Raw genomic sequence first — 26,710 nt, forward strand, 5'->3', positions numbered from 1 at the left:
CTGGGAGCAGCCACTGCACTCCAGTCTGGGTGACAGAGTGAGACTCTAACTCAAACAAAAAAAAAGATTAATAGCTAAGACTATGTAGCAAGACAGATTCTATAAAGTTAAACTTGTCCAGAGTTGGGTTTTTTTTTTTGTTTGATAAGTATGTATTTTTTTTTATAGTTAGGTTCTTACCCAGACTGGAGTGCAGTGGCATGCTCACGGCCACCGCAACCTCAACCTGCTAGACTCAGGCAATCCTTCCACATCATCCTTCCAAGTAGCTGGAACCACAGGCACGTGTCATCACATCCAGCTAATTTTTCATTTATTGTAGAAACGAGGTCTTGCTAAGTTGCCTGGGCTTATCTGAAAACTCTGGGCTCAGGCAGTCCTCTCGCCTTGGCCTCCCAAAGTGCTGGGATTACAGGCATGAGCCACCATGCCCAGCTTGTACTTTTTATTTAGTGAGACTTAAACTTTTGGGAGAGGATGTTAATGTTGAATACTTTGTGGAAAAACAGAAAAAGCATTAAAAGTTTTGTGAAGAATGTAAAATGCACACACATTCACGTTAGTCGTCTTAGGGTCATATATCACCTTTTCCATGGAGACACTTTGCTTTGTTTTGTTTTGTTTTGAGTTGGGATCTCTCAGGCTGGAGTGCAGTGGCATGATTGGAACTTACCTCAGCCTCAACCTCCTGGGCTCAGGTGATCCTTCTGCCTCAGTCTCTTGAGTAGCTGGGACTATAGGCACGCGCCACCACAGCTGGCAAATTAAAAAAAAAATTTTTTTTGGTAGAGACAATGCCTTCCTATGTTGCCTAGAGTGGTCTCAAACTACTGGGCTCAAACAATCTTCCCGCCTTAGCCTTCCAAAGTGCTGGGATTATAGGCATGAGGCACTGTGCCTGGCCAACACTTTTGTTATTGCTTTTCATATATTAATAGGTTTTTTTAAGCTTCTTTACTGGTTTATCTGTACCTAGCATGGTGTTGTATATGATTGTTCATTAAGAATCCAGTTACTATAAACTTTTCCCAAGATACTAGCATTAAAAATGATGAATCAAATTTTTATTTTTATATAAAATAATAGCACTACCTTTTAATGTTTTAATTAAAATTACTCTACAGTTTCTGTTTTATTTGATCAAGTCAGACAGATCTACTGTTATCCCCATTTTATGGACAAAGAGACCCAGTGTAGTTAACTAGCTGATTTTCTCAGTTAGTAACTAGTTATTATATACAATGCTCTTATTAATGTATTTTCAGCAACTGATTAAACTAAAACGTTAGAGTATGATATTAAAGAATGAAGGATGATATATGATGTGAGGCACTTGTTATAAAAACCAGGCTTGCATAGGGTGCTGTGTATGCAGAGTCATTTACTGTGGAGTTCATGTTAAACATTGATTTTCAAGGTAAAACATTGCTGTATTGATCTTTTATATTGCTTTATTTATACATTTCAAAATTACAGTTAAAAAAGTCATCTATATAGACTTTCTAGAACTGTACTAATACAGTCATTATTAGCCACATGTATTTAAATTTAAATTAATTAAAGTTAAATTAATGATACCTGCTAGGCACATTCCAAGTACCTACTAGCTCACATGTGGCTAGTGGTTACCATATTGGACAGCACAGATAGAGTACATTTTCATCATCCCAGAAAATTCTGCTATACAGCACTGTTCTTAAGAACAGTGTTAAAGAAAATATTGCTTGACAGGTTAGGGTTTTATTTTCATGTATTAGGCTTTTTGTAGTTGAAAATGTTAGCTTTAGATCATCCTAATGAGGGGAACTTTGTGATTTACTATCTGTGGATCAAATCTGTTGTGTTCACACTCCTCCTAATCTTTTACTAGTCTCTCTGGCTCTGTATAAACCAACCATACTAGGCTGAGGAGATATTTGGGGCTAAGTAGTGCAGAATTTGTAAATGTATGTTTAATGTCATTAAAACATTAATGTTTAATATCCTTTCCTTATCAATAAAATGAGGATAATGAGATACTGACTACATGGAATTTAAATTAATCAATTGGGGTTAGGAAGTTAACGGTTAAAATCCTAATAAGCCGTCTCGTCTCAGGAGAAATCTTTGCTCTGTTTTGATGCTATCTCAATAACAGCTCTCTTCCTCTAGACTCTGAGCCCTTAATGCTCAGTTTAGTGCCACACAGGACTCAGCCCACACACTTCTCAAGTAACTACTCTGGACCAGTTGCTGACTTTAATTACTTACTAAATCACTTATGATTACCTTTAAGTAACATTATGAGCTCCTTGAAAGTAAGAAACCCCTTTTTATATTTAAAATGCTTATAATTTTAGAAATATAGAACTATAGGAAACTTAAAGACAATCACATCAAGTATTTTCATTTTACAGATAAAGAGCCCTGGCAGGTTAAGTCACATCTTTATATTTGGAGAACTAGGACTAAAGAACAGGGCCTTTTATCAGGCTGTCTCTTTGATTAGTTGATTTTTTTAATTAGTTGATTGTTAATCGTAAAGAAGTCCTAGGCACTACTCTGGGTTGAGGCTACAATATTATATTATAAACTGTACTTGGGATTTCAACACATGACATTTCCTGTGTGTTCCTTATGGCACATTCTTAGGGGAAAATTGTATGACGATTTTGGAGATACAGAATTATGAGTCAAAAAAAGGGGCGTCTTTGGTTTTAGATTCAAATAGATGGACTGTTTTGGGGGGGTTAAATAAATAATCCTGGTTTGTGTTTTCATTTATTGTATTTGGTAGTACAAGATGAGCACTCCAAATGTGAAAATCTCCAAAATCTGAAAGTTTTTGAGTGCCAATATGACATTCAAAGGAAATGCTCATTGGAGCTTTTTGGATTTCAGGTTTTCAGGTTTTCAGGTGTGGGGTGCTCAATTGGTAAGTGTAATGCAAAAATCTGAACTCCAAAACACTCTGGCCCCAAGCATTTCGGATAAGGGATACTCAACCTGAGGTATCTTACATAATGTGTTATGGGGTTGGCATGTCCATTTATAGAGACTAATAAATCTAACTCTTTTTATGAGCTATGAATTCTCATCTTTATTTTTATATTTCAGTTACAGTTTTGTTTTTAGTATTACCATTGTCAACATACACATAGGTACCCTCAGACACCCACTAACAGGAGTGCTAAGAATAGCTCGCTTTCTTAGATACAGATGCAACTGCACATTGCTACTGTATCTGGACTGTTTCTTAAAGTTGATTTTTATTCCCTACAGTTCTTGGCAAAGTGGTGGGTGTACATTAGGCATTTATAAGTTGGTTGTCATCTGACAAGATCCGTTTGTTTCTCAGAAACATTTTTCATTTATTTTTGTAGTAGTATGTGTCGTAGTTGGCATGGACAGACCAGGTCAGGCTTTTTTGCAGAATACAAGTTATTTCCCCATAGGGCTAGAATCCCTACCCTTTTCCACAAAAACTGAAATCTATTTCAGAAGGGAGTCTTTGCTTCTGAATCTAGACTAATTATAGGCTTTTCTTCTTTCAAAGGCTTTTCCCTTTTCTGCAGTTGTTCATTGAGTGGAGAGAGAGACAGACAGACAGATACACACACACTGACGCTATGTGTTTGCAGCATTTGAATCTGTGTAGCACATTGGTTTTCTAGTTATCCTTTGTATAGTAACAGCATGTGTGGAGAGACTGGCAGCCTGTATAACAGTTTTTCTCTTCTTCCCCCACCCTTTAACCTCACTCCCCCCCAGATCTTGTGACATTGCATAGATAAATGTACTAGCTAGGAAAACAGCAGGAGGAGTTGAATGTCTGCCAGAAATGTGTGGCATGAAACCAAGCTGGCTGTCTGTGCCCCTCTTTCCTGATCTCGCATTGTGTGTTCAGGCTGCGCTAGTCAGGGCTTTCCTGCTGAGCATTACATCACTGTACTCTCTACCCTCATCATGTGGCTTTCTTGTGAAAGCTACTGTCCTCAAGGCTTCAAACTTATTGGTGGTATAGAGGCAGTATTGAAGATGAAATATATTTAATTCCTAAAGGGAAATCTTAATTTGATGTAATACTGACTTAGGGTATACTTTTGTATGTTTTTGCCCAGTATTAGGGCAATATAGAGACGATAAGGTACTGGCCAACTACTTGAAATTATTGGATTACTCTTTTATTTTTTATTTTTTTACTTCTTGAGTTGGAGTCTCACTCTATTGCCCAGACTGGAGTGCAGTGGCCGCTCCTGGCACCGCAGTCTCAGCCTGCTGGGCTCCGGTGATCCTTCTGCCTCAGTCTTCCACATAACTGGAATTACAGGCGCGCACTACCACGCTCGGCCCATTTTTGACTTATTGTAGAGATAAGGTCTCACCAAGTTGCCCAGGCAGGTTTTGAACCCGCGGGCTCAGGCAATCCACTCACCTCAGCCTCCCAAAGGCGTGGGATTACAGGCTGAGCCACCAAGCTTGGCTGGATTACTCTTTTAAAAATAAGCTTTTGTTCTTCAAGAAGCGGTATATCTTTTTGGCTTTTTTGTTTGTTTGTTTTTTTAAGGGACAGGGTTTCTGTCACCTAGGTTGGAGTACAGTGGTATGATCATAGTTCACTGCAGTCTCAAACTCCTGGACTCAAGTGACCCTCTTGTCTCAGCCCTTGGCACTGCAGTAGTGTGCTATTGCACCTGGCTAATTTTTTTTTTTTTTTTAATAGAGGTAGAGTCTCACTGTGTTGACCAGGCTGGTCTTGAACACCTGACTTCAAGCAGTCCTCTGACCTCCTGAGTAGCTGGAATTATAGTTGAACTGCCATGCCTGATCCCTCTCAGGACTTGAAGGACAATTAGAAAAGTACTGATTTTTAAAAGGTGAATATTTATAATGACTTTATGTATAAGAATCAAAATCTGAAAACAACTCAAATGTGCCTCAGCTGGGGAATGGATAAATGGACTGTGGCCTATCCATGTAATGAACTGTTACTAGCAATGAAAAGGAACAAATTATGTGATACAGCCATCATCATGAATGAATCTCAAATGTGCTTTGCTAAATGAAAGGAGCTAGACTCAAAAGGCTATGTACTATATGATTCCATTTGTATGTAGAAGTGCTGATTTTTTAACTGATTAGCATTACAGATAGACTTCTAGAAAACATGATTCCATTTACTAATCTGAATTAAAGAAGATAATGTGGGATCTTGAAATTTGGGGTTCTTATTTTCATGACTGTTTATAAAGTTGAGTATGTAGATTGCAAAATGTGTCAGTAATTTTAGAGGGCAACGTTAGCTCTTTATTCTTTTGCAAAGTTTGGTGTGACTATTTTGAATCTGTGTTTTAAAAAAAGGCTTTGCCTATTAATGAAAGGTTTATAAAGTCTTTTAAAAAACGAGATTTTTTCTGAATCTTTTAGGCTAATACAGTTTAAGAAAGCATTATTTTGAATAGGCTTATCTGGGTGCCTTTAACTATAGTATTTTCATTTCATTTGTTGCTTAGCACATGCTACCCGGTATTGTACTATACTTTTATTGCATCTGTTCTTGTTTTACAACTGGATTGTAAGATCTAGCAGCAGGGAGCTAGTTTTATTATATCTTTTCTTCTAGCATCTAACTCTGTATCCTTATACATAATAAATATCAAGGATAATGTGGCGATTACATTGAAGATGAGATTAGCACAAGGTGCTTTCACTAGCTAACTGTGTGAATATGCTTGGGCTGCCATAATATTATCATAGACTAGATCTTAAACATTAGAAATTACTTTTCTTTCAGTTTTGGAAAATCAAGGCACTGACTGGGTTGATTTTTGATGAGGCCTCTCTCCTTATCTTGTAGTTGGCTGCCACACATGACCTTTTCTCTGTGTGCACACTCTTTGTGTCTTTTCCTCTTCTGCTTTTTTAAATTAGAGTCTCTGTCACCCAGGCTGAAGTGCGTGGCATGATCATGGCTCACCACAGCCTTGAACTCCTGGACTCAGATGATCCTCCTCACCTCAGCCTCTTGAGTAGCAGGGACTACAGGCGTGCACCACTGCACCCAGCTAATTTAAACAAAATTTTTTTGTAGTGATGAGGTCTCAGTCTATTGCTTAGACTGGTCTTCCTCTTTTCATAAGGATACCAGTCCTAATGGATTAGGGCCCTACCTTTATGACCTCATTTACCCTTAATTACCTCCTTAAATGCCTTGTCTTCAAATACAGTCACCTTGAGGGTTAGAGCTTCAACATGAATGGGGGCGTAAGATTTAGTCCATAATATTGACCTTCTGGATAGGTACACCAAGTTATTAAGATATTATGTAGAAGCCACATTAGATCAGTAAAGAGAATGCTGTTTAGGGGATTGATAAAGCAGATGCTAGAGAACTGAAATGCAAAGTGGGAACACCTAAGTAGCACTGAGGTCATAACTTCTTGAATCAGCTACTACCCTACCCCTCTGGCTGGGAGAACAGAAGAAAGAGGTTTGGGTTATTTAGAAGCTTGGAGGAGGGGCTGCTGCCTGGTTGCTTTTGATTGAAGTCTGTATGAGGGTGGTATTTCTGAGGGAGCTAGAAGAAGCTGAAGACTAGAAATAACTGCGTCTATTAGAAAAGGGCCAGTGCTAGGGTGACACTGGCAGGAACAAGAGACACACTGGAAGGAGCAAGTCTGCTTTTTTTGTCATCTTTATCTTCTAGTCCTTTTTTAGTGTCCCTGCTGGAAAGTCAACTGACAGGAGAAGTGAAATATACAGAGTCTGGCCCCAGCATCATAAGGCAAGGTACAGAAGGGTGAGCTTAGAATTGGGGGACAGTAGGTTAATGACTAACTTGTATAGTATGGGCAAGGGTTCAGTGCCTCAGAAATTCAGTTTGGCAGTTTGTAGCAAAAATCTTTCTGGGTGTGGTGGCTCACATCTGTAATCCCAGCTCTTTGGGAGGCTGAGATGAGAGGATTGCTTGAGCCCAGGGGTTCGAGACTAGCCTGAGCAGCATAATGAGACCTTGACTCTACAAAAAATAAAAAATTAACCAGGTGTGGCAGCGCATGCTTATAGTCCCCAACTGCTTGGGATACTGAGGCAGAAGGCTTGCCTGATCCAGTGAAGTTGTGGCTGCAGTGAGACATGATTGTGCTATTGTACTCCAGCCTAGACAACAGAGTTAGACCCAACGCAAAACAGAAACAAAACCAAAAATCCTAGAAATGTGCATACCTTTGGCCCAGTAATTCTAGTTCAAGATATATGTCCTAAGGAAATAACCAAAAAAGTAGTAAAGATGTGTATACAAGGTTGTTTGCAATATTGCATATAATAAAAAAATTAAAGTAACTTAAATGTTCATCAGTATGGGATTGGTCAAATTATCTTACAATATGCAGTAAAATATTACATAGCCATTAGAAAGTTGATATTGATTTGGATTTATTGGCATGGAAATAGAAATTTAACAAAAAAGCAGGTCATCCACCATTCTAGTATAGACTTATCTCTGTGTGGGTTTAAAAAAATCTACATATAGAAAAAGCTGGTAATAATATACAGTACAGTGTCAGGTTCAAGTGTGCAGGCTCTGGAGCAAACTGGCCTAGGTTTGTATTTGGTCTCTGCTACATATTACCCTTATGACCTTGGGTAAATTAATCTTTCTGGTATCTGTTTTCCTATCTGTAAATGGTTATAATAGTACCTACCCCAGAGGGTGCTTGTTAGGTCTAAATGGGGTTAATACCTGTAAATCATATAAAACAGAGTTTGGGAGTGATTTAGGGCTCACTAAATGCTAGCTATTAGAGGAGGAAGAGAACGCTTAGGAGAGAATTTTGCTGTCTTTGCTTCCTTTATTATCCAAAATTTTTAATACAAATGTTATAATTTTATAATTAGGATAAACAATAAAGCTCTGCTTTCAAAACTAACAGCAATGTAGCAAAGATGTATTAAAGGTGTATTTTCTTACTTCTAGAAGACCTAGAACTCTAAGATGCTCGCTCTCTGTAGGGAGAAAAGCATTTTCTGCTACAACCTAGATATAGCTGACAGCCAGGGCTTGACTTTTGAAAGCCCCTGCTCCTTGGTGTTTGATTCTTCCTTCAGATCTCTGTAGATGATCAGGAACTTGTACTGTTGTGCTCACTTCTGGCCAGGCTCCTGAGGCCTTCACCTTACTTTTGCCTTGGCTTCTTGAATGGCTCTCCTCCCTCTGTCTGCACAGATCCAAACTTAAGCCCCTTGTCTTTTTTTTTAAACTACTGTAAAGTCACTCACTTTTGCTTTTTATGTGGACTGTAAGTTTCAAGATTTTTATTGTAGCATAAAACATTTAGAGCCTACTCTTACACAGTTCTAAAAAGTCACTTGACTATTGTGCCTTTAGGAATTTGTCACTAGCCACCTCTTTCTTTACATTTCAACCTTATTCCACATTTCTTGAGCCTCATAATATCCTCTTAGTTTCTTAGGCAGAACAGTTTATGCCTTACTTGGTTACAGGGACATTAATGTGCTATGTTTTTGTTGTTTGTTTTTGAGTCAGAGTCTCTGCTGCCCAGGTTAGAGTGCAGTGGCACAATCACAGCAACTGTAGCCTCAAACTACTGGACTCAGGCGATCCTTGTGCCTCAGCCTTCCAAGTAGCTGGGAGTAGGTGCTCATTGCCACACCTGGCTAATTTTTTGACTTACTGTAGATCCAAGGTCTCCCTATATTGCCCAGGCTGGTCTCCAACTTCTGGGCTCAGGCAGTCCTCTTGCCTTGGCCTCCTAAAGTGCCGGGATTACAGGTGTGAGCCACCACACCCAGCCTAATGTGTCTGTTAAAATAGAAGGTTTACTACCCTTTCAGTTACAATTAGGAATCTGCTATAGATAATTATTTTATTTATAGGTTGTTTACTTGAGTGACTGAGTTGAAGCTGCATAATATATTTGAGTTACAAAGTTGGAGTCAGGAAATCTACCTAACTTTGAATAACACTTTAATCTCTTTACTAGTCATGTTTAGCCTATGAAAGTTATTTTATATTTGGTAAAATGAATGTGGAAGATCCCTTCTAGTACCAGACACCAGGATTCTAATAGTAGCAGAACCTTGCCTCCTGTCTGTTATGTATCAGTTGTTATTCTTGATGGGTCTTGAAAAGATGCTGTTTGCTATTTTAAACCTTATTTTAAACCTTATTTTAAACCTTAATTTGGCTGAGATAAATGCCTACAATTACAATCTTTTAAAAATGTAATGAACATGAAAACCTTGTTGAACATCTTGCTTTTTCTAAATCATCTCACACATACATACACAGGCGTGCGCACACACTGAAAATACTCTTGCGTGCTCTTGTATTCGGGTATCACTAAGGTTTTTGTTTTTTACTTTTTTTGAAGTGGGTAATATGCAGTATGGCAAATGTATGTGTACAAAAAATACTTGAAAATTCTTAATGTATTTGTATAGGTAAATACCATATATAGAAACGTTCTTAAGTCCACAGGAAATTTTAATCACCTTGCTATTGCAGGAAGTTAAAATAAAACATTTATTTTTTTTGCCCTGGGTTAAGAAGTGACAATCAGTTAATAAAATTAAACTTTGGGGCAACCCCTGCGGATTCTCTCCCACTGTGGGAGCTTTTCTGACCTTTCAGTAAATCCTGCTTTAAAAAAAAAAAAAAATTAAGCTTTGAAGGATAGTTTTGAAAAAGGTATTTAGGAAACCAGCATTTATTAGGCATTTCTTATGTTTGAATTATCCTTCCATAACTTTATCTCATATAATCATCATAATAACTTGAAAAGTAGGTTTGTTGTACCTTTTTACACTAAAGAGGTTAAGTAACTTCCCCAAAGTGATGCCATGGTGGCAGAACCCAGTCTGTCTCAAGTGCTGCTGAGCTGATTCTTGTAGACAGGGATACAAAAGACTTCGCGGGAAGGGGTAAAGTAACCTGGAGAAAGAGCACCAAGAAGTACTATCTCATAGGACAGGTGAGTAGATTAGGAATAGAGGAAGTTGGAGTAGGAAAAGTAGTTTGGTATATGGAAGAGGGAACTGCATGCCATCCTGTCGGAGTTAACAGGATATGTTGTGTAAGTTTTGAACCAGCAAGTGCCTAGATAAAAACAGTATTTTGGGTGGATTAATCTGGTAGTAATGTGCAGAAAAAATCAAAAAAAAGGAAAACTAAGGGGTGTCAGTCCATATAACTGATTGCATATGGATGATGTGACTTTGAATTAGGGGAGAGCTATAGGCATCTAAAAGAAATTAAGGTAGAAAAAGAAGGACCACCCAGGAAGGGAGAGGCAATAGTAATGTAGAAGCATCTTGCAGAATTCTGATGAATGAGGAAAATGATCTATCACTCACAAACTGACTTTCAAGTAATCACTAAACATGTGAAAGGAAGATCTTAGCATAGAATTAAAATTCAGCAAATATGCGTGTTGTCAATTTTGATATCATTTCTGATTAGGTAATAGAAAACTGTTATAGTATCTTAACAGTTGATTGCTTTCTTATCTAAAGTTACAGTAATCAGCATACATATTAAAAGTGTAACTTGAAATGGATCATTTTTTATCTAATTATGTCATTAACTTTCTTTCACCAATAATCTTATTATTTGTATCTAATTGTAGAAGCCATTGAATGAACTCATCATAATAAAAATGATTTCAATTTAGTACTCCTATTAAAGCTTTGTAATGGCTAATGTGTTATGTTGTAACTGGTTAAAATTATAGAAAGTTTTCTAATTATAGGCTATAAATAATGAAAAATAGACTCTTTTCCAGACTAATCATGTTGTTTTATTATTATGTATCTTTTGCAACTGTATATGTCTCAGGAACAGATTATCCTGAAAAATGTTTAATATGCAGTCGTGAGTGCTTGGTAATATATGGGGCACTGAAGAATTTAGGGAGATTAAATTACACCCCAGTACAGTTCCCCTAAAGAACACAGAACCTAAGAGGAAAGAGTTTGAGTAGTAACTGGTAAACCTGTTGGAGCTAAGAATGGTTTTGTTTGTAGTTTAATTTCATCAAATGCTTATTATTACATGCTATGTACAAGGGATTTAAGAAGTGAATTAAGAGACCTAGGGTGATTTCTGCTTACTTAGGACTGTCTTTCTGGAAAAGATGAAGAAAAATGGAATTCTAAACTATCAGAAAAAATTTGGGAGGCAATTCCTTTCTTACAGCATTGTGATAATTGTTCAGGGTCCACTTATGACTGAGAACATGGGGTACTCAGTTCTTTGTTTCTGTGACAGATCACTGAGTATTATAGACTCTAAATCCATCCAAGTTGCTGCAAAGTTCATAATTTTGTCCTTCTTTATGGCTGTGTAATATTCCATGATGTATATGTATCACATTTTAAAAATCCAGTTCACTTTTGATGGGCAGCACAGTTGATTCCATGTTTTTGCTATTGTAAATAATGCTGTAATAAACATGCTTGTGCAGATATCTTTTTCATAGAGTGATTTGAATTTCTCCAGGCATATTCCCAGAAGGGAGATTGCTGGGTTGTATGGAAAGTCAATTTTTAGTTCTTTTAGGAATCGCCACACTGTTTTCCACAGAGGTTGTACTAGTTTACACTCCCACCAATAGTGTAGACGGGTTCTCTTTTCCCTGCATCCTCTCCAGCATTTGTTGTTCTTGGAGTTATTGATAATGGCTGTCCTTACTGGAGTTAGGTAGTATTTCAGTGTGGTTTTAATTTGCATTTCTTTGATGACTAGTGAGGCTGAGCATTTTTTCATGTATCTGTTGACTGCTCGTGTGTCTTCTTTTGAGACGTGTCTATTCAACTCACCTTCGACAAAGCCTTCACTAACAACCACTGGAGAGAGGAGAACTTATTCAGTAAAGGATGCTGGGAAAGCTAGCTGACCACATGCAGAAGATTAAAACAAGATCTCTACCTGTCACTGTACACAAAAATCAACTCTAAATGGATCAAAGACTTAAATGTAAAACCTCAAACTATAAGAACCTTAGAAAATGCAAGAGACACCCTTATGGAAATTGGAATTGGCAACCAATTCATGATCAAAGCCCCAAATGTCCATGCCATAACCGATAAGGTAGACAGATGGGACCTCATCAAACTGGAAAAGCTTCTGCAAAGCAAAAGAAACTTATCAAGAGAGTGGAGAGACAGCCCACAGAATGGGAAAAAAATATTTGCCAACTGTATATCTGACAAGGGCCTAATATCCAGGATCTACAAGTAACTCAATCATGCCAAAAAGAAAAAAGCGAACAGCCCTATTAAAAATTGGGCAAAAGACATGAATAGACATTTCTCAAAAGAAGACATATGAGCAACCAACAGATACATGAAGGATTTGATAAAACTGAGATGGAGGGCTTGCTTGACTGGAAGAGGACCATATGATTTAAAATGTTCATTTTTCTCAACAGTATGAGCAAGTACCTTCCAACAAAGTATGGATTTCCTAATGTGAACTCTGTGTGCGGGTTTGTTTTCCTTTATAATATTATAAATAAATAATTGTGCAAAGATTTTCTCAAAAGGCTTACTTTTGAATTTTTTGGTGTGTAAGTATATAATGTGAATGGTACTTAATTGTTTCTAATTATTTTGTGTGGATTTTGTTATATGTTGACTGACTTATATGTTTTGAAAATATGAGTACTGCCTTTTCTTTGGTCTAATCAAATTTTTTTGTTATGACACTCACCAAACAGTAATATATACTTCTTATACATTGGATAATATTTTTAAAACGTAGCAGTACTGGTCTTCCTGGTGCTCAGTTGTTGAGCATCATTTTGGTTTTCTTAACTATATCATGCCTAAAAGTAGTCTAATTGTCTACTCTTATAAGCTTAAGGCTTATTCCTCTTTATCCTTTAGGCATTTATGTGTATAATAGAGTGCCTCAGTAGTAAATATCTATCAACTTATATATCATGTCTCTGCTCAGAATAATTTGTTTTAAGTTTTGTGAAATGAATATCTACTGAAGAAAATTAATTTCAAGTTAATTTTACTTTACTTGATTATTATTGTGGGAGAAGAAAGGGGCAAGATAAACAAATACCTTGGAAGCACTACAAGACTCAAAGAGGTAGACTAGGCTATAACTTCAGATGAGTAGATTTGAGAGAAGCTTATGTTGGTTTATGCACAGAGTAACCTGGCTGGATAAGACATATAGTGTTGAGATTGTGAAGTGTTTGACTGATAGTTTTAATATTTAAACTTATCTTGCAAGAAAATTGTTAAGGCAAAAGGGTGAGATGTCTTACGTTTTAGATTAAAAGGTAACTGATTTCCATGTAGGTACAATGAGAATACAGTGCTTAACATTTAAATTCAGTAGCTATAATTTAATTGTTATTAGTAATTAAACTTTCTTCATTTTGGGGGAGCTACAACTGTATTTGAAAATCTAGTTACTGCATATAAGGTTAGCAGATTAAGAGGGTTCCACAGCAGCAGTTAGAGATACAAGTCTCAAGGTGAGAACAAGGCAGTTGCTTTTCACTGCATGAGTTTTGACGTGTTTAATCACCTGACTTGTGAGAATCAAATCTGAAAGATCTATTCCAACTGATTTTTTTATTGTTGTAAAATTTATGTAACATAAGAATTTGCCATTTTAACCCTTTTTTGGTTTTCAGTAAGTGGCATTAAGTACACTCACAACATTGTGAAATCATCTTTATTCATCATCCATTTCCAGAACTTTTTCATCATTTCAGATAAACTCTGTATCCATAAGCAATAACTTCCCATTTCCCCCTTTCCCTTCCCTCTGATAATTTCTATTCTACTTTCTGACTCTATGAATTTGCCTATTCTAGGTACTTCATAAATGGAATCATATAATATGTGCCCTTTTGTGGTATATCACTTTCTTTTTGAAAAAATGAGTTACCGGGCTCAGTGGCTCAGCCTATAATCCCGTGCCTTTGGGAGGCTGAGGTGAGTGGATTGCCTGAGCCCGTGGGTTGGAGACCGCCTGGGCAGGCGAGACCTCATCTCTACAATAAATCAAAAAATTAACCGGGCGTGGTAGCGCGCACCTGTAATTCCGGCTACTCAGAAGGCTGAGGCAGAAGGATCGCCGGAGCCCAGCAGGTCGAGGCTGTGGTGGCCAGGAGCAGCCACTGCACTCCAGTTTGGGTGACAGAGTGAGACTCCAACTCAAAAAAAAAAAAAAAATGAGTTGTAGCAATTATAGTTAAACATACATTTGTGTATGCCTGCCTTAGTTGGTTTTCTGCTGCTGTAACAGAATGCCATAGACTGGGTAATTAGAAAACATGTTTATTTGGCTTAATGGTTCTGGAGACTGGGAAGTCCAAGATTGAGGGTCCACATCTGGTGAGGGCCTTCTTTCAGTGCCATAACAGTGTAAGGGCAGAAGGTGAATGTGAGCACTTGAGATGCAAAGGAAAAGGAGGAGCAACTCCTGCAGTTGGCAGCATGAGATCTGAAGGGGACATTCAAACTAGAGCAGTGCATTACAGATATTTTGTATTTAAGTCCATAGAAGAATTATGTGCCTGTTATTCCTCTACTACTTAGTGCACGTTTGAGTGTTATAGGAAGTCTTATATAAATTATGTATGTGATTTTTCACACCCTTTTAATATTGGTTATGCTAGCTTGTCTCAGTAATATTTGGGGATTGTAAAACTTGAAGATTTAGTAGCATTTTAGGAAATCACATATCTATTGCCAGATAGCTTATGAGGTTTCTGAAGTCATAAGTCTGGGTTTACAAGTGGAGTTTTTTTCCTTGAAAATTCTGGTGATGACAGATTCTAGAATTTATCAGTCAATTCAATTTTGAAATAACTAGAAACAATTACATATAACAAAACATGCACTTGACGGTCCTTTATGGCATTGTTTCAGAACAGAGACAACATAAAGGTAGTTTTAAGTACCTTGGAAGATATTAGAAAATGGAGGCAATTGCAAGTTTATACATAATGGCTTTTAAAAAATTAAAGGCAAATCTTAGAGGGAAAGACCAAATATTGGACTTTAAAATGGGAATATCTCAGAGGATATATCTGTATAGCTAGAAAATGTCATTAAGATACTCTAAATTATTGTATATAAAAATTATTTTATGGTATAAACCTCAAATAACAAGGATCATTGGGCAGTTTTTACTATTCCTGTTTTAAAAGTTATTTCCAAAATCTCAAGTCAGAATGTCTGCTTGTTTACCAGAGCATCAACCATGGGTTGGCCTCAATGCTGCCATCTGGTGATTATTATGGGGATCTTGGTATGGTGCTTAAGGTGACATAGGGCAGGCAACCAATGACACAAGGTGCAGTCCAAGTGCCTCTGCCACAAGTCTTCCCCTACTTTTGAAAAATTGAATGGAGACAAGTTGCTGTGGCAGAAATCTCACTTAGCTTTGTATGGCCGTAGCATCACTTTGTGAGACTGCTCTGTAAACAGTAGAGCATGTATATATTATTATGATTATTATTGAGCTGCACATAGCTTTATCAGGTCCCAGCGCATTGTTCTTTCTGTGTAAGATACTCTTTTTCTTATTATTTTTAGTTCTGTTATTCAATAGAATAATTAAATTATTCTAGTAATTTAATTATTCAACAATACTTATTGAATGCCTCCTCTATACTAGGCACTGTTCTCAGTAGTAGTAATATGGTCCTAAACAAACAGATACAAATCAGAACCTGCATATAGTTTATATTTAGTTAAGGACAAATAGTAAAATACATATACACACATGTTGACAAAAAGGGATGGGGGAAAAATAAATTAGAGAAGGGGACCACAAATTATGATGATGGGTGGGTTGCTTTGAGGTGTTAGATGGAATATTTTTAAAAAAGCCTAACTGAGAAGGTGACTTTTGAGTAGAGATCTGAAGACTCTAGGGAAGGGCATTCTAGATAGAAGGAAAGCAAATGCAAAGGCCCTGTATCCATAATATTTGCCTTGTTGAAGAACACACAAGCAAGAAACCTGGAGCTGAGTGAGGAGAGAGAGAGCTTTAGCAGATGTGGTAGGGAGTAATTGTGTGTGTGTGGGGGGTAGGTGGGAGGGGGCAGGAAGCTGTGGATCACGTAGGACCTTTGTAGTTCATGTGGCATCTAATCAGAGATGGAAGCAATTGGACTGAGGGTTTTGGGCAGCTGGATCACATGCTTTGATTTACCTTTTAACAGGTTCACTATAGCTGCTGTGATTAATGGTGTGTAAAGTCATTTGCTACAACCTTTCTTCTTGTTTTATTAGCTGTAGAAACATGTTTACTTTATATACATCATAGGAACAGTAAGGTATAAGGACAAAGCTTGGACCGGTCTAGGGGTAGTGATTATGTGGCATAGTGTCTGTTTACACAGATTTCAAAAAATATATTCACATATTATTCATTGTTCTTATTTTATCTTTGTGATACAGGGTTATTGAAACCGCTTATAGAGTTTTCTTAGAATATTGTTATGAATATCTGTTCTATTTGTTCCATAACCACCTCAGCACATTTAAGATTTACTTTTTCTGCTTTTTTTTTTTTTTTTTGAGTCAGATTTAAAACTTATCGTGAGCCAAATGTAGTTTTAGTCCTGTCCCACTGTCAGTTTGGTAATGAGAATGACCTGGAGTTGTAATAATGTTTAATGCTTTTAACAACGTAACTTGGCATATTCTAAAACAAACCGTGTACTGGCAAACAGTGCTATTTGATCAACAACTTAAAACAGACTATGTTTTAGCCTAGATGATTTATTTGCTTATAGCTCATCAGCTAAAATGACTAACACCCAAAGTACCGTTACTTAAAAAGAAAAAGCAAAAATTGTCACTTAGTGAAAATGTCATGGTCATTATCAGCAATTATTTATTTATGGATTGAGTTTTGTTTTGGTAGCTGAAAGATATATCATTTTTATGCTTGGTCCTTCATGTCAGAGAATGTATACCTTTAGTGGCAAGTGTGCATGTGCGGGGGACAATGGTTACACTGCTATGTGAGAATGAAAACTGTTCTATATAGTTTGAGTCTGTTTGGAACAATGCCTTACCAAATTGCTTTTCAGCCTTAATTTCACACTGTAGACATTCATACTGTTTAAAATTAAGTTGTTATTACTGTTACTGATCAGCAAATTGTTTTGTGTTGTGGACAGGTAAGGTCTAAGACTGTGGTCATTTGATAAGTGCCAGAATAAATTGTCTACATAGCTCCAGTTTGTGTGACTTTCTACACCGCTACCCTGCTTACATGAATAGATCTTAATGATTTCAGTTAATTTGGCTTGGGATAGACAAAGTCTAGTACTATGAATCATTGGTCATGTATATACATGAGAAATGTTGACAGCAGTGAATTACAGGGAACACACAGGGACACATAGGGACAGTTTTGCCAGGACTTTCTTAGTTATGATTTTAAATAACTTTTTTTCCCCCACCATTAGAAATTTTACTGTCAGGTTCTAGATCATAAGGACACAGATTACAACATAACCATAACTTTTTAAAACTGTATTTCCTGTGCTGAAAAACAATTGTAATTTATTTTTCAGACTTTCTGTTGCTTTATTCTTGTCTGTTTACTCTATTAAGTAGTGAAATGATATAATCTATTCCCTCAGAAGTAGCAACAGACTAACCAAGTACTTTACTGTATTTAAATATGTTAATTTAATTTTGGTAACTTAGTTCGAGTTGTGATACCGTTTTCAATCTGCACTGAAGTTTCCTATCATATATACACACACACACACACACACACACACACACACACACACACACATAAATTAATAAATATATATATATAATTTTTTTTTTTTTTGTAGAGATGAGGTCTCACTGTGTTGCTGAGGCTGTTCCCAAATTCTTGGGCTCAAGTGATCCCTTCTGCCACAACCTTCCAAATAGCTACGACTATAGGGATACACCACCATGCCCTACTAAGAATACTTTATATAAACCCAACTTTGTTCCTTTTTTAACTAGACTGCTGAAGTGATATGATGTGCTTTACATGTGAATGTGTTACTGTGACCTACCACTGGTAGGTCATTACATTGAATTGTTTGTATCCTCTGAGCTACTTTTTTACTATCTTCTTTTATGATGAAGTTTGGGGGTGGAGAGAGACTTAGGAAGAAGACTTGACACATTCCTTCGTTTTCTCTGCCTCTAAAGATGATTGCTGTTCCCTGTTAAACACAATTTCCTGACAGGAAGTTCTTTTTATTTATTAATGTGTGATCTTGGCCTTGGAGGTGGGGCTGTTATTTACCAATATTCTTTATCTTTCTCATTGCAAAACTTTCCTACCTTGGTCATCATTTTCACTGACTTGAACACATTTATATTATTTTTCTAAAGTCATTCTTTCCCACCTTCTTGACTTCGTCACTGCCGTTGTGTTCATTTCTCCTTTCTTCAGCACTGAACTAGGGTATAAGCTCCATGAGATGGAGGCTTTGTTGTCCTCATTATCCACTGTACCTTTAGTGTCTACAAGTGCCAACTTAATGTGAATGAATTCATGCACATTTACCATTTAGGATTTCCTTCATTAGCAGAAATTTTATACTTAAGAAATCACAAATTCTAGTGTGCACCTGTAGTCCTAGCTACTTGGAAGCCTGAGGTAAGAGGATCACATGAGCCTAGGAGTTCAAGGCTGCGTGAGCTGTGATCATGCCACTATGCTCCAGCCTGGGTGACAGAGCAAGTCCTTGTCTCTAAAAAAGTAAAAAGAAAGCACAGATGATTTTTCTGCTGACCACAGTCTTGAATCCTTCTACTTTTACAGTTCTTTCACAGTTTGTCAGTTTCCTGGATTCTTAGGGTAGTATACATAACTCCTTATACTTCCAGTGTGTCTGCCTCCCTTCTGCTTATTATACCCAGGACTGTCTGCATTTGTGTTCTAGAGGCAGTCTGCAGGTCTGTTTTTGTTAGTCCAAGTCTTCAAAGGCACTAAAAAAAATGATAACCATTTTGATTGGATCCAGTACAAATTAAGTTTTTCAAACCTTAGCTTCATGATTAGGGCTGATTGACAGTTTTATATTCCATTGTCAGTTGATTCCCTAACATCTTTCACACAGAGACTTTAGAACTTCTTTTCTCTGTAAATACCCAGACCCATACCTGTCGACTTCTCTGTTAGCAAGTGATGTTGCTTTCTATTTTAGTAAGAAGTTGGAGGCAGTTTTGCAGGGACATTCTCAACTTTTCTCTCGATGTTTGGAATGTATTTTCTTTCTTAAGACATACTTTTCTGATTTTGTCTTGACTAAGAAGTGCGTGTCTGCTTTCCAGTTTGATAGAGGTGTTTTTGTTATCTCTGTATTTAGACCCAGCCAGTCTTCTCAATTTTCTGTCAATTACCACTTTTTTTTCCTTTTTTCTTTTTGAGTTACATTCTCACTCTGTTGCCCAGGCTAGGAGTGTAGTGGCCTGATCATGGCTCACCTCAGCCTCCCAATTAGCTGGGACTACTAAAACTATGTTGCTCAGTCTCATCTCAAACTCCTGAACTCAAGCAGTTCTCTTGCCTTGGCCTCTCAAAGTGCTGGGATTACAGGAGTGAGCCACCACGCACTGCCAGTCATCCCTTTGTCATGTTCTATCTAGTCAATTTCTGCCCCACTTTTAGCAGGTAATTTTATTTCTTATTTCCAGAAGTTATGGAGACTATCAGAAATGGGCACCCTTAGCTTTTCCCATTTCCACCATCCCACTTACAGACAATATCGATCTCTAACACCAGTGTCTTTAACTATGCTTTAAAATCCATCCTCTTTTCTAAATCAGTGTTATCCAGTAGAACTTCCTGTAATAACGAATTGTTCTGTATTGGTTCTGTCCAGTACTGTTAGCCAACTAGTCACATGTGGCTGTTCAACACTTGTAATGTAGTTAGTGTGACTGAGGAATTAAATTTATTTTAATTAACTTACCTTTAAGTAACCACATGTTGTAAAGTGGCTACCATATTGAATAGTGCAGCTCTAGACCTTACAACATAATGCTTTCCTGTTATTTTTTGTTTCTTGTAGTTCTTTGACCATGTTAGTCTTCTCTTCCACATGTAAATAGGTTTAATCTTTTCCATCTTGAACACCTACAATGCATTAAAACTCTTTGCCACTTCTTTTTATCTGTCTCTTGGCTGCTGTCTGTCCTTTCATAAACACTTAATATTGCCAGTCTTCATAATTTTAGACGTTCTTGACGTTCTTTCTTGATGACTAATGCAGTTGAGCATATTTTCTGAAGTTTTGACATTTCATGTGTTACTCATGTATTTTCTGTGTGAAAGTACCTATGGAGATCTTTGCCGTCTTTTCCATTGAGCTGTCGGTCTTTTCTTTATTATAATTTAAGTTCTTTGTGTATTCTAGATATGAATCATTTATTGGTTAAATATATTGTTGATATCTTACTTCTGTGGCTTGCTTTTTCATTTTCTTAGTGATGTCTTCCCAGACTTCCGCCTTCCTTCCTGTTCAAATCAATTAGCCACCAGGTGTCGATTTTATCTTTAAATAACTTATTTTCTTTTCTCCATTTCTTTCACCAGTGCCTATAGGCCCTCATTACTCATGGCCTGGAATTATAGATCCTACCCTAACCCTTCCAATCCACTTGTACTGCTTATAGATGACTTTTCTAAAATGTAAATCTTGTCATACCATTTCTGTGCCTAAAATCTTCCAGTGATATCTTAGAGGCTATAGCATAAAGATCAAATCTCATCACTGGCTATCTTCTCTTTAGGCTTTCTTAGGGTTTCCTTCTGGTTTTCACTCCTGGGTAAAGTCTTTCTTGATTTTCTTCCCCATTTATTTTTTTAATATTGCTTTTCAAGGAAAGAATATAGTAGTCTTAATTATAATTAGGCCATAATTATTAAGATTAACTAGCTGTTCACCTCTCATTTAGTCTCTTTCCTGAGTAGTGCTATCAGCTTGTTTGTGTAGGACATTTTGATATTGATGTTTCTCCCAACTCTCTCACTAATCTTTTTCCTTTTCAGGTCATTTCTCTACTAGCCACTTAAGTATTGATGTCATTAATTGTCTTCTTTGTACCTGTTTTCCATGAGCAAACTCATCAACTCTAATGTCAATTTGCATGACTTTAATGCTAATTTGTATGTATATGGCTGCTAGATTTTTACCTTCAGTCCAGTCTCTTTTGATCCTCAGATCCTTCTTCCATAATGTCCAAGAGCATTGCTACATGGATGTTACATAAACATTTTTTTTTCTTTTTGAGTTGAAGTCTCACTCTGTCGCCAAGGCTGGAGTGCAGTGACATGATCACAGCTACTGCAGCCTTGACCTGCTGGGCTCAGGTGATTCTTCCATCTGTCAGCCTTCCAAGTAACTGGGACTACAGGCACACTCCACTACAACCAACTGATTGTTTTTATTTATTGTAGAGATGAGGTCTTGCCATGTTGCCCAAGCTAATCTCAAACTCCTGGGCTCAGGCAATCCTCTTGCCTCAACCTCCCAAAATACTGGGATTACAGGGCTTCCATAAGAATATTAAGCTCAGTGAATTCTAAATCAAGCTCATTTTCCTACTTCCAAACCCGATTCTATATTTTCTGCCCTTTTGAACACTCCCAGGTAGCACTGCTTGTCAGATACTTTTGGAAGAACTAAGTCAAATGGTACTTCTGTGAAGCTTCTTTCTGATACCTTTATCCCCACTTGATTATTTTTTTCTTTGTTTTCCATTGCTATAGCTTAATTTTTTTTTTTTTTTAATTAAGACAATCTCCCTGTGTAGCATAGGCTGGAGTGCAGTAGTGCATTCATAGCCTACTGCAGCCTTGACATCCTGTACTCAAGTGGTCCTCCTGCCTCAGCTTCCCAAGTAGCTGAGACTACACGGTGTACACCACCACACTTAGCTAATCCCTTGTTATATTTCTATCATGGCACCTACAAACATTTTATTATACTTTTATCTGTTCTTCCTGGTGACTGAAAGCATCTCTATGACTTTTTGTAGCTATCTGGCACAGTGCCTAGTGTACATAGTTGAGAGGTTACTGTCCACACCTCCAAGTAAACACATTTAAAATTTAACTCATCTTCTTTTCGTTTCCCTCCAAAATTCTTTATTTAAAATGACTTAACATTTCACAGTTGATTTCATCACCACCTTTTCAGTTCCCATAGTAAGTGAAACCAGTTGATTTCTAAGTTCATTATTTTATTCCATTTTCTTAGCTTTGATTCAGAGATTATCTTGTATTCACCAGAATAATGTAATAACTTTAAATATTTTACTATCTTTAGGGTTTCTCTGATTTATATGTGATACTGCCACTGAATTATTTTTCTTAAATACAGATGATAATCTCCTGGTTCAGGAGATTGAGCTTTTTGCTTCTAGGATAAAATCCAACTTTTGGAAAACAAATCTTTATTTCTTTTAAAAACTTTATTTAGGTATAATTGACATATAAAAATTGTGAATGTTTAATGTATACATTTTGATGAATTTGAAATTCTAGCTTCTTTACAAGACATTCAGTGGCAGACTTCTTCCTTTTTATTTTTATTTTCCCCCTTATCACATATCACTTATAGCATAGCATAGTACTGGCACTTAATGTGTGCTGTTTTCTCCTTTCAACCTTTAACCTCCTCCAAGCAAAAAGTGGGATTTGTCTCTTTTACTGCTACAGGACAGTGACTGTTTCTCCCTTACAGCACATAACGTCTCTGCCTTACCTTATGTTTACTTGCATGCATCATATTGTATACTAGATCACATGCCTTTTCAGAGTGGATACTGTGTCTTCTTGCACTTATTCAGGTGTATTATTTGTTTCTAAGTGACCAACATATTTGGGGAATGACTTTTTTGGAGTAAAGTTTCTAAATGGTTACTACAAGAACCAGTTGTAAGGGTCCAAAGCAGGCTTTGTAAAAGCTTACCTATTTAGTTGGAATTTCAGAGTCATACAGTTGTCTCAAAGCTACTCTCTTAGGAATATAATTTTGGTGTTTTTATATTAATACTAAAAGAAGGTATTAAATAATGAATTGTCTTTCTCTTTACAGCCGGTTGCTGAACCAATCCCCATCTGTAGTTTCTGTCTTGGTACAAAAGAACAAAACCGAGAAAAGAAGCCAGAAGAACTCATCTCCTGTGCTGATTGTGGCAACAGTGGTATGTGATTTCCATTTTGCTTCTAAAACATGTCATCAAGGCAAGGGGGAAGTATTTTTTTTTTTTGAGTTGGAGTCTCACTCGGTCGCCCAGACTGGAGTGCAGTGGCCGCTTCCAGCCACCGCAGCCTCGCCTGCTGGGCTCCGGCGATCCCTCCGCCTCAGCCTTCCGAGTAGCCGGAATTACAGGCATGCGCTACCACGCCTGGCTGATTTTTTGATTTTTTGTAGAGATGAGGCCTCGCTGCCCAGGCAGGTCTCAAACCCACGGGCTCAGGCAATCCACTCACCTCAGCCTCCCAAAGGTGCGGGATTACAGGCTGAGCCACCGAGCCCGGCGGGGAAAGTATTTTTAACTGAGTTTGGTTTTGATCCTTATGAAATGAATACAGTCATGCATCTTTTAATGATAGGGATGCGTCCTGAGAAATGTATAGTTAGGCACACATTGCATGAACATCAATCATAAAGTGTACATACACAAACCTGGATGGTAGAGTCCACTACACATTTAGGCTGTATGGTACAGCCTATTGCTCCTAGGCTCAAAGGTGTGCAGCATGTTCCTGTACTAAAGACTATAGGCAGCTGTAGCGCAATGGAATGTATTTGTGTATCTAAACATAGGAGAGGTATAGTGAAAATATGGTGTTATAATCTTATGGGACCTCATCATATACACATTCCATTGCTGATTGAAATCTCATTATATGGTGCATGAATGTATTTTAATTTGGTTATGGTTTTTGGTAACAGATGAGCTTTTACACTAGGGAGGGATTTGAATGTATAGCTGAAATGTTTAATTCAGTTAATTTAAATTAGGTCTTAGTTTTTTTAATAAAAAACTTCTGTGGGCTTATTTTTTTTCCTGTTACTCTTTATTTTCACTATTAAACATCTGTTTAAATCACAGCAATCAGTTTGAAGTTATTTGGTTTCTTTAATAATCACTACTTATCTTTCTTGATTAATGCCTCTGGCTTGATGGATACAACCAGGGTGGTAACATTTATTTTTCTTGATGGAAACTTGCCTGTATCACATTGGGAAATAGAGTGTTGACACTGAATCTTGTGAGCAGTGTTAAATTCTGGGCCCTACGAAAGATTTTGCAGAGCCTTCTAATTTCCCAATTCCAGACATATTTTTGCTCTACATTTTAAGAATTCATAAGACCTTGCAGGAAGACCTTAGTAAACCAGCATTGTCTTTGATTATTGACTTGATTTTCAGTGTTTTCTTTTGATAACTGTCAAGTTTCAGTTCAGAAAACATAAATCACATTTATATACTAGATACTGCAAGAGGAATGAAATTTAATATTGGAATTAGGTTTTGTGAGATTGTTAGAAGGGCTGAAGAAGCAGACTGTCAGCTGGGTTGAATACTGACTCCTGGGCACAGCAGAACTGACCTACCAAGGGAATCACCATATTTGCCTCCATCTAGGGAAGGTAGAAACTGAAGGGAGGCTGCTACTGAACTGCTAAGCTCTGTAGCTAGTACTGAAATCTGAATTTGGCTGTCATCACAACAGCTCTGGATAGTTTTAAAGGACAAGAGTGGTTACTGTTGTTTTCAGGACTTTACTTATCATTAGAAAACAGTCAGTATTAAGAGGAAAATGATTGTTGCTTTATTTGTGCTTTTCAGGTATTCCTGGAACACATCCCATTAATAGAATCTAATTCATCTCTAGAGCCTAGCTGTAAAGGAATCTAGGAAGTAGAGTTTATACTTTTCAGTTTTTGTGTAAAGGCATTAGAAGAAGGTGGGAACGGATCTTGAGGGCTAGGTGACCATATTCAACATGATCTTACAAACCCAAATGAACTCTGGATGGATTTCACTGTTAAACTGTTAATATAAATAGTAAAAGGTTAGATGAAAATGTAATGGCATGCCATACAATGCCAAATTATTTTAGTAGTGGAACCTTTCCCCAAATAAAATCTTAAGGAGACCCAAATACACAAAACAGATAAATGAATTTGTTCTAGATGAGATGAGAATGAAACGTGAGACGGGTGTTGTGTTACAGCCCTACCTTCTAAGAAGCACCTTCTAGGAAGCATTGCATTTGAGGGGATCTCAGAGTCTTTAAGCTAGGGAAGAGCACAATTTGTAAACTATTGCTCTAGAGATAGCTTTATAAAATGGCAGGATAAATATTAGTTATCTATTGCTACAGAAATAAATTACTCTGAAAGTTAACATAAAGCGAAAAACAATATTTTTTATTAATACTGTTTCTAGGTGTCAGGAATTTGGGAGTGGCTTATTTTTGGGGTTGTTTTGACTTGACATCTTACATGAGGTGAGGTCAAGATTTTAACTGGTGCTGCAGCCATCTAAAGGCTTCTGCAATGGCTATCTTACTACTGGCAAGTTGATGCTGCTGCTTGTTGACAAGAAGCTGCAATTCTTTGTCATGTGGACCTCTTCATAGGGCTGCAGGTGTGTCCACAACTGACAGCTGGCTTCCCCTGATGAGAGTCTGAGAGAGCAGGGTGGAATCTGCAGTGTCTTTTATACCTCGCTTTAGAAGTCACCCTGTGTCACTTCGACAATATCCTGTTGATTATGCAGAGCAGCCCCATTCAGTGTGGGAGGGAGTGACATGAAGGCGAAGATGATTGAAGAGCTGCTTGGAGACTGGCTGCACTATAACCAAGGAAGGAAAGCATGGACTTAGTCTAATGAGTGAATGTTGACATTTTCTACATTGAAAACTAACATACCTAAAATAAAAGGAGCAAGAATAGTTTGGGGAACATAATTGCCTTAAATATGGCAAAGGGCCAAAAGTTGTGTAAGTATAAAGAACATGTTTACATTTCTAAGCATAAAGTCCTAAGAGGACTGCCTATGAACAGGTAGTTTACATGAGAGAAAATAGTTGACCATGTAAAAATGTTTTACTTAAGAAATTACAGAAATGCACGCCAAGCAGCACTGAAATGTCATTTTATAGCTTATATAATAATCAAAATTGAAAGATAACAGAGTCCAAACCTGGTGCTTATGAAATTGTGGTAAAACATATGTTCTTTGCTGATGGCACTGGATACAAGGGATACCCCCTGAAAATACTAGAATTATTTTTTGGAGGGCGGGCCTCTTGTAGTACAGGCTTACCCCTTTAGGTAAGTGTTTTAGGAACCCATCAGCATCAGCATACTAGCTAGCATTGGTGTTAGAGGCTGTGTTCGGCTTCAGTTAATTTTTTTTTGGGGGGTGGAGGGATTCTTTCAACATGTTTACCCATTTCATGGTGGGTAATTTATGAGCATTCCTGTCCACACCACACTCAGTGTTCAGCAGTTTTTGACCAAGAACAACCTAACCCCCGTTTCTCACCCTCCCTGTTCACCTGATCTTGCCCTGGGCGACTTTTATTTTTGTTTCCCTGGATGAAAAAAGTTCTCACAGGGAAACAGTTTGCCAGTGTGAAAGAGATGAAACAAAAAAATGGCAGAAGTACTAAAAGGCATCAAAATTGACAAATT

At 37.3% G+C, this 26,710-nt stretch overlaps 1 protein-coding gene across 1 annotated transcript in view; it reads left to right on the top strand.

Annotated features, from left to right (window-relative positions):
* Positions 1-26,710, top strand: part of KAT6A (lysine acetyltransferase 6A) — a 112,583-nt gene that overhangs the window by 42,331 nt on the left and 43,542 nt on the right. The window contains exon 3 of the mRNA XM_008071729.2: positions 23,091-23,199. Coding sequence (XP_008069920.1) covers positions 23,091-23,199 — 109 coding nt within the window. The remainder of the gene's footprint in view (positions 1-23,090; positions 23,200-26,710) is intronic.

This window comes from Carlito syrichta, unplaced genomic scaffold (assembly GCF_000164805.1).
Source record: "Carlito syrichta isolate Samal-C Ts95f unplaced genomic scaffold, Tarsius_syrichta-2.0.1 Scaffold314687, whole genome shotgun sequence".
Lineage (NCBI taxonomy): Eukaryota > Metazoa > Chordata > Mammalia > Primates > Tarsiidae > Carlito > Carlito syrichta.